This window comes from Takifugu rubripes, chromosome 8 (genome assembly GCF_901000725.2).
Source record: "Takifugu rubripes chromosome 8, fTakRub1.2, whole genome shotgun sequence".
NCBI classification, from domain to species: Eukaryota; Metazoa; Chordata; class Actinopteri; order Tetraodontiformes; family Tetraodontidae; genus Takifugu; species Takifugu rubripes.
Window position 1 is genome coordinate 10,667,655 of NC_042292.1, and position 9,004 is coordinate 10,676,658.

The 9,004-nt window shown below is 48.1% G+C and overlaps 1 protein-coding gene across 1 annotated transcript; it reads right to left on the reverse strand.

Moving 5' to 3' along the window:
- Positions 1-4,082: 4,082 nt before the first annotated feature.
- Positions 4,083-8,387, reverse strand: cd248a (CD248 molecule, endosialin a). Its single transcript, XM_029840573.1, has 2 exons — positions 5,863-8,387; positions 4,083-4,499 (listed from the first exon to the last, which is right to left on the reverse strand). The coding sequence occupies exon 1, from the start codon at positions 8,191-8,193 to the stop codon at positions 5,869-5,871; it is 2,325 nt and encodes a 774-aa protein (XP_029696433.1). The 5' UTR covers positions 8,194-8,387; the 3' UTR covers positions 4,083-4,499; positions 5,863-5,868.
- Between the last annotated feature and the right edge of the window lie 617 nt (positions 8,388-9,004).

The window sequence follows — 9,004 nt, forward strand, 5'->3', positions numbered from 1 at the left end:
CTGTTTAGACACCCATTCTGTTTGCACCAATAAAAGAGGTGAGCGAGCAGCAGACGAACGGAGTTGACAGAGGAAGCTTGAACTGCTGCTCGGCCCCCCCTTTGCAAAGGACTCCAGTTGTTTGCGTGGTTACTCTGAGTCTAGTGAACGAACAGCGCGGGTGATCAAAACTTCATCCTCACAGGGGTGATGATGAAGAGACTCCTTCCCCGTGTACTGGGTTGAAGATCAGGGTAAATGATCAGACCGACTCTGATCTTCTCACCCGGAGTTCATGTTTAGCATGGATGCTCCTCATAAAGGGCCTCCAGAATGTCTCAGCAGATCCCATGATACAGCCGGCTGCTGGCACACATGATGTCGCACAGCGAGGAAAATCTGGAGAGGAAATCCCACCACGCGTCATGGTTGTTTAGTTTCTACCAGCAGCTTTGTTGGGAACGGTCTCTCGGCTCATCCTAGGAGGTTCAAGGCAGACTGTGCAGGTTTGGACCTTCAGAAGTGTGTGTAATAATCTGTAAATGTGCGTGTTGATTTCAGTTTAAAAGAGTGATCTAAAGAAATAAAAAAGAAGAGCTCTGTGTTGTCAGCTTTGAGGGCTGTGGAAGAATACAGGCACAAAGAGAACAATGGTGGAAAAAAAGAGAAGATGGAAACAAAGAGAGGGTGTGTTCCAAAGAGGGGGAACTCTGCTGACAGCGTATGCTGCAGTACTTTCATGGAGCTAATTAGAAAATCATGCAGCATGAAGCCTGTGTTTGCGTCATTATTATTATTATTATTAAAAATGTGGCCCAGTCGGGCTAATCTCAATTTTCCTGTCAGACTTTGGCCTCTAGCTTCCCCACAGGCTAGCTGCAAAGGTGCCAACATGCCAGAAGATAAGTGCCAATTACAGCGGGTAAAAGTCAATGACTCGTGATGCGCTAAGTGTTGGCGGTTTACCAAACGAATCGTCATATCGGGCTGAGGTGGAGGATTTACCAGAACCGGCCGTGCGCACGCGGAGGAAACAGCTTCGCTTCCCATCAGCGAGCACGTCCACAGAGACGCCTGTTTCAGTAATGAAGCCACGCAACAATTCAGATGGACGCGTGGATCCTGGAGCCGCGGTGATTGGAGACATTACCTGGAACAGTGTCACATCTGTTCAGCGGAGTTATTTTTGTTTTCTATAATGTATATATTTGCCCCCCCCCCCCACCAACCCTCTATAGTGGCCTCATGTCGACATCGTTTGTGTGTTTTGGTTGCTCATCGGCCTCCCACTCTGTTCCAGTCGATCCAGTGATCATTGTAGGCAGAGCTGAGGGCCGAACCTAAGCCGAAGGAGGAAGTGTGAGCGGGGCTACGGCGCTGCCCTCGGTGAACCCCTCGCGTTGGGATCTGGGCCGGGATGGGATGCGAAGAATACGCTGCTCTGGTTTCATCTCTGCAGGGCTGCAGCTGGAGTCGATCCCGCTCAAATGGCAGCAGAAGGCAGACGGAGGGGGGAGATTAACTCCAGATGTGAGAGGTGTACAGACCGACAGAGGGGGTGGGGGAGTGCTCGGACCCAACCGGACCCACCCGAACCTCTTTCTTCGGACCTGTTTATCGGTGAAAGTTAACTGCCTCATGCATACAGTAAACAGCTCCTGCAGGGACAGAACATTTTCGCTGTTATTGCATTCTTACAATGTGTTTTCAGGCATCTCATTACTTTGTAATGTGGCTTTAAAGTGGCAGATGCAGTATTTCAGTGATGTGAATCTAATTCCGTCCCAGAGCCAGTGGTTCTGCTGTGTTTTCAGAATAAAGAACATTTGGCAACGACACTGTGGAGCATGCTGACCCACCTTTTTCTGCTTTTCCTGCTGACCCACAGTCAGGTGGACACAGCCGATTCTCCCTGAAGTGATGCAGCGTCCCCAGTCTGGCCGGATTACCTGAGGGATTAACCTTTGACCTTCTGGTCCTCCGTCAGATGGCGGAATTAAACGTTGTTACTGCGCCCACTTGGCACAAGAACCAATGTTCTCCTTGAGAGCGTTCTGCAGTCCAAACGCTCGGGTTTGGTTCAGTCTGCAAAAGTTTTCCCAGATGTACAGTCAGGTGGTCAGAAGGCTTAAAGACACGAGAATAAATCAAAGAAACGACTGCTCAAATTAAAAACAAATCAAGTCAAATGACGCCAAAACCTTCCTGCAGTTCCAAGAAGGACCAAGGATCGATAGTTCTTCAGAACAATAAGCAGAAGAGTTCTTTGCCAAGGTCACTGGCTTCTGTGTCTCTCTCTCTCTCTCTCTCTCACACACACACACACACACACTAAAAGCTGTTTCTCAAACTTTATCACTTGACGTTCCGCGAGGGACTTGAACACGCGGTCCCTTTGGCATCGTTCTTTCATCTGCCTTTAATAAAGCAGAGAACATTTCCAGGAGTGTTCCTCTGGGGGCTCACGCTCTGCTGCTTAACCCTGATTAAACAGCAACTAAAATGTTGCCATCAGCATATAAATGGAGGCATCGTCTCCCTGATGGGGACAAAAAAGACGGAACAAAGAGGAGTTTCGTCTTCCCATTTATCAAGTCAGGTACAGAACAACAGGAACTCTGGCATAACTGAAGTGGGGAAAACATCGCTGGGCTGATGAGACGTCATACAAAGTTAGTAAGGACGCGTCTGTTTCGAGGTCAAACATTCAGGAGGCAGCAGCGGGTCGGAATAGCTGAAAAGTTAGGGTAAGAGAACGGCTGGGATTACAGCAGGCAGCTGTGGACCGACTGGTCATATTCCTCTGAGAGCTGTTTAAAAATATGAGTCCTGTAAATAAATCCAAAAAATCTCTTCCAGGATGAAACTCAGTCCAAAGTTTCCTGTTGACTTTAGCTCGTGGCTCTGGCAGACTCTATTCCAGAGCACCACGGTGCAGAATATGACAGAATATGACAGAATATGAAAGAATATGACAGAATATGAAAGAATATGACTATGACGGAGCAGAATATGACAGAGAAGACGAACTAAAACCTTGAGTAAGGTGCTGATGAGAGCAGGTGGAGAATGTGGATTTCAGGATTTTTGATGTGAAATATGACCGACTGCTACTTTTATTGATATGCGATCGTCGTCGTCTCTCCATCAGCTCGATCAGTGACTGATTAGCTAATATCCTGCTGTTCAGTTGGGGCTGGTGTGTGTTTGACACTTCACTCACTCCTTTCCCCGGGTATTAGATTCAATCAGGGCCTCAGCGGCCACGCATGTCTCTGCATCTGTTGCGTCGGATTACCTCCGAGCGCCATCTCTGCTAAATTCATTTTCCTGCCGCAGCGCTGCTCCAGGAATGTGGAATGAGGAAAACACAGCCGAGATCGCTCTCTGCTCATTCCAAACACTGGAGATGGGCGCCCAGAACAAACAAACCCACTCCAATCCCAGACAATCGCACAGACTCTCGCAGAAATTGGCCCTATCAAATTTCCTGTGGTTAATTTGTTCACCCCCCCACGCAGAAATCACCTTTAGACACTGCGAAGTTTGTAGCAGCTTGATATTAGACGGGCAATACTTTAAAATCAATATATAAAGTCAAACACAACAGCGACAATGCTCCAATTTTAAAAAATAAATCCCTTGAAAAGTGATGAAGCAAAATATAGCAGCAGTTTTGTCTTCTTCTATGGTCACAGGCAGCCTCCATCTTTTTAATCTGTGATTGACAGGTGGATATACGCTGCACACCCACAGTCAGCATCTGATTTCCTCTGGAATTATTGGCTGCTGCTCATCAGAATGTGATGTTGAGTCCAGATAGAGATCAGGTGACCACACAGGATATGAAGCACACAGTAGATGTGTTGATTCCAAGAAGCTGGAGGTTCTGGAGCGCTGGACGGACCACTGCAGTGGTGGAGAGATTTGAGGCAAATGACCGAAAATCTGCAAAGAGGCAACACGAGGAGTGGGGCTCTTCCTCCAGAGAACGGCTCTTTTCATAAGCCTGTGTTACACAACTTTATTTAAAGAGCTGCTTCTGTACAAATCAAAGATGAGGCAATTTTAAAAGAGGTCAAATGATGTGAAATCAGACAGAGTTCTCATAGAACTGAACATTCTTTATTTACAGGGGAAATCATCCAAATGATCAAATTCATCATCCACGTGTCTACTGGAATTATGTCTTCTCAGAAACACTCATTCTGAGTTTACGGAGACGTCTGTCTCAGCAAACCACCAGCTGGTGCTCAGATGGGACCAGATCAGATCTGGGATGAGAGACAGAATCCCAGTGTCTCCTCCAGTGGACCTGAGCTGGTGGCAGAGATGCTCGGTTCTGCTGCGGTGAGCGGCACAACCTTTGTAACTGCTGGAAATGGGTCAGAGGAGGAGAAAGAAAGAGAGATGAGGACCTCCCCCTCGGAGATCCTGATTCTCCTCAGGTCCATGATGAGGCTGCTGGGAGGTGATGGTCATTTTTTTCACTCCTTCCAACTGGGACCACAGCAGACATACTGGAAATGACACAGTTGACAAAAAGTGTATTTCTGTCCCTTCTTTCAGAGTTCCATAATGTTCTGGAGCTAGTTTGAATGTGTAATTGGGATTATGAATGGAGATTATTTACACCTTTGGGTCACGCTTAGTACCATGTGTAAAGTTAGCTATCATAGCCGAGGCTAATATCCATTTCCTTCACTCGCTTCCTTCTCTGGTTTATTGTAGAGTCCATGAAACATTTCAGGTTCCAGAGGGTAAAAAAATTCAGTACCACAAGAGAAATAAAAAATCTTGTGAGATTTTTTTTTAGCTGATAATGAGTGAAGTTTCATTTTTGGTGAAATGCAGAATTATTTAAGGTTATCAATGAAATGTTTGGGCTCCCTGCAGTCAGAAGAAACATCTGATAGTCATTCACAGTTTATCGATAAAAGAAACCCCCTCCCCTCACGAACAGTAATTTACAACATCAATGAAAACATTTGAGCTGTATTTGTTTTTATGCCCTGTCGTTTCTGCCTGATGGAGACAAACGAGCACGAAACAGCAGCAGAAGTTCAACCCTGACTGCCTGCAGCCGCACAGCTGGGGCCGTTCCTACATCTCCTGCTGTGGTGGAACCAAACGGTCCTCTAATGAATCAGAGGTTCTAAAGTGTGACTGATCACCGTTTCACCAACAAGGTCAAAGATAATGTCAGCCAGGGGCTTCTGCTTGCTCCACCCTGAACATCTGCACTTTAACGCCTGGAAAAACAGCTTCCGAGCATGGCCACAGTGGTGGGAGCAGGGTCGATTGGAAGTGTGAGGGGGTAGTAGGGGGTAGGGGCGGGTAGTGGGGGGGCAGTAAGGGTTGGGAGGTCTCACCTGCAAAGTGATGTTCTTTTCAAACCATCGGGTTTAATGCAGAATTTGTACAGTTTGATGGAAAACAGGCACAAAGAGAAAGGATCTGCTACGTACAATAGTGTGACGCATGATCACGCGGCTGCATGATGACATGAAAGGATGTTCCCATGATACCTTTCACTCACTGAGTAACCTTTTCTACACACCTGTGATAACTCTGCTTGTGAGAAACATCATTTCCAAGTCGGTCGCCTCAGGTTAGCAAATTTCAACGTTACAAACGGCAACGAGCGCGTTTCCTATTTCTAAAGGCTAGTGCAAGTGTGAAGCCATCTGATATCAAGCTGTGAGCTCAGTGTATAAAACAACAGCATTTGTACCACAGCGAAGAGCTGCTCAACGTCTCTCTCGGTTTTCTCCATGACAACGCTGAACATCAAAAAGATTCACAGTCAGTGAGAAGAAGACATGTTTGTCCCTCAGCAGGGCCATCACTCACTCCATTTATGTTTATGTTAGCTCCTCTGACCTCTGCTCAAACGTGGGTCATGACCCCCGAGGAGGACGTAGGAGCTCCTTGCTTATCATGAGCCCCAGAGATCCAGTGGTAACAGTTGGCGGCCTTTTTGTTGCGTGGCTGATCAGCAAAGCAGTTGCAGTAGATGATCCCCAGTGTCACCATCAGCACAGTGAAGATACAGACTGGCACCAGTATAGCCACTAGCAGCCAGGTTTTACCCTGCCTTTGCCCATTTTCCTCCTGAACAATATCCACAACCTCACCAGCCCCACCAGTCTCAATTGCAGACAACTGGGTCGGAAAATCCAGGGATGGGTCAGCTGTCTCGTCAGAGAGCGTCTTGTTCAGAGCTCCCTCTTCCTCTGATATATCCTGTGGGAGCTTAGAGTTTTCCCTCAGCAGGTGGTCGTTGGCTTTCTTGTGGAATCCAGAACCTGTGGGCATGTGGGTGACCAGGGCTGAATCCTCTGGATTTCCTGTGTTCTGGTTGGAAGTGGTAATCCCCTTCCACCAATTGTGCGCCCCCTCAGACAGCTTAGTGGTTGAAATCCAAGGGAGTGATGTAGTGGTCTCATCTTCCAGTTCATCTTCATACCAATCGGGGGTAGTAATAAGAGGGGGCTCTGTGGTGGGTGGAGCTGTTGTGTATAAGGTGGGTATTAACACCCCAATCTCAACCTGAGAGCTCTGCCCTAATTCTGACCAGCTAGTTTCCTCCTTGCCTAAGTCATCCTTATCTTTTACAGGCTTCTGGGGTGAAGGCTCCTGTGCTTCAGTGGAAGGTAAGTCCTCTTTGTGGGAGCTGGTGACCCAGATTACGCCAGACTCTGCAGTTTTAGGTGGGTCAGTCAGCCACTTCAGAGACTGATCATCCTCCACAGGCCAGTCAGTATTGTGCTGTTCTGTGGCCCAATCATAGTGACTTGGGTCCCACAGCAGCCCAGGGGGGGTCACAGCAGATTGGTCATAATCTTCCTCCATCTTGTGACATGAGTATTGGTCTGACATTAGTTCATAGCCTTCTTCACAGTAGCACTGAAATCCACCCTCAAAATTCACACACATTTGCTGGCAGGTGCCAGGGATCTGACACTCGTCGGTGTCTTGGCATCGGCTCATGTCCTCGGGGATTGGGGAGAAACCCAGGTTACAGTGGCAGATATGAGAGCCTGCAGTGTTTTCACAGGCGTGTTCACAAGGGTTAGCCACACACTCGTCTGTATCCTCACACGCACCCTCTTCATCCAGGAGGTAACCGTCCCGACAATGGCACTCAAATGATCCCGGAGAATTCACGCAAACATGCTCGCAGGGACTCTGGAGACACTCGTCTACGTCCATACAGTCATGCTCATCCGGGGCGAGCATGTATCCATCAGGACAAGCGCACCGGTAGCTATCTGATAAGGGAAGGCACTCGAACTTACAGGGGGCCCCCTCACAAACATCAGGGAGCTCACAGTTCTGTCCATTTTCTGCTACCTGATAGCCATCTGCACACTCGCAGTAAAAGTGAATGCCAGCAACTCTGCAGTAATGCTCACATCCTCCATTGTCCACCTTGCACCAGTTGTGTGATGCAGGGGGCTCTGAACAGAGAGGGGAGTTTCTTGACCACCCCACTGAGCCATCTTCCTTCATCATACAAATAACCGAGGGCTCCTGCTTGACGACTGACAGGCAGGGTACGGTAGCGACTGATCCAAGTGGTACATGCGTCAGCAGAGTACTCAGAAGGTTAAATGGTGTAGCGTAGAGAGGATTTCCTGCCCCTTCATTCCACAAGGCACTACACATTCCTTTGTAAGCATAATGACAAAGGTACCCATCCATGTGGACCATGCAGAAATCATTCAGCCATTTCAAGTTGTCACTTTGCTCTTGAGTGTTGTATCCCATGGCCACACACTGGGGTGTCGAGCACATGCCAAACGAGTCCTCGTTTTGCCAGTTCGTATATTCGGTGTCCTGGTCACCAGTAGTCCAGGAGAAACCCCTCAGCGGCCGAGTGGTGGAACAATGACGAGGCTGGCGCTGCAAGCCGATCCACACCCGCACCTTGGTACGGGAGTGTCGCAGGTCGACAGAGGAGAAAAGTTGGCCAATAGCGTTGGCATCATCCTTTCGCTTGATGGTAGCTAAATTTCCACCGTCCTCCTTGCAGGCTCTCCATGAGTCCAGGAAGGTCTTTCGCTGGAAGTATAGAACGAAGCAGCCATCTGCAGTGCACAGTGCATCTGTTTCTCTCAGTTCCTGACCAAGAATGGAGGGAAGTCCTGAGAGCAGAGTTATGAGGAAAGTAAAGAGAAGAGCAGCAGCACTGCTGACCAAGGACCCCATCCTAATGTACACCTGAATATCCTCCTGTGGGGTCTCTTCTCACTTCTTTACCTTTCAGTGTTTCTTCTTTTTCTGTCACTACTTTTGCTACTTTTGCTGTCTATCTGAAAACTTTCCCTTCTTTTGGGTCCTCATTGGTGTGCGTGCTCTTTGTCCCACTGAAGCAACTCTGCACTGGAGCTGAGAGCATGCAGGCGATCCTAAACTGCCGACAGCAGCGAGGGAGGGGAGAAAAGGGGGGCAATCACAAGAAAGAGGCAGGGCAATAAGAGAGAGAGTGTAGGGAAAGTATATTTTCAGAGGGGGGTTCCGTTTAGATATGTGAGAGACTGGGGGAGGTGCGCCTGACTTTTCTGGTCATATGGTTTTCATGAGTCCTCTTCATTCTCCTTCTCTGCTGCTCACACACAAATTTTCACACGTACACACAGTCGCATTCTCCAGCGTTGAGGCTTCAAAAGTTTTCTCATCTTCAAGAGCTGCACTCTGTCATCTTCACTCAATCATTTCCATCTTCATTTTATTTACATTAATCCATTTGACGCCATGTAGGGCAATGGTACGCTTCCTGATGGGACCTCTAGATGGAGTTTCCTGATCTGGCATGTTTTCAGTGTTTAGGATAACTTTGTTGTTACTCTGAAAGGAACCCAGCATTCTGGCAAGTGTCCATTTGCACACATCTGGCTTTGGACTACAACAGCAGAGCCTTTGGCCAGTGAAGCGGCAGCAGTCCTGCACCTAGAGGACTCAACAATGCTTCTCTGAGAGCAAACAGAACCGAGGTGACGAAGGAGGGGAACTCAGTGGA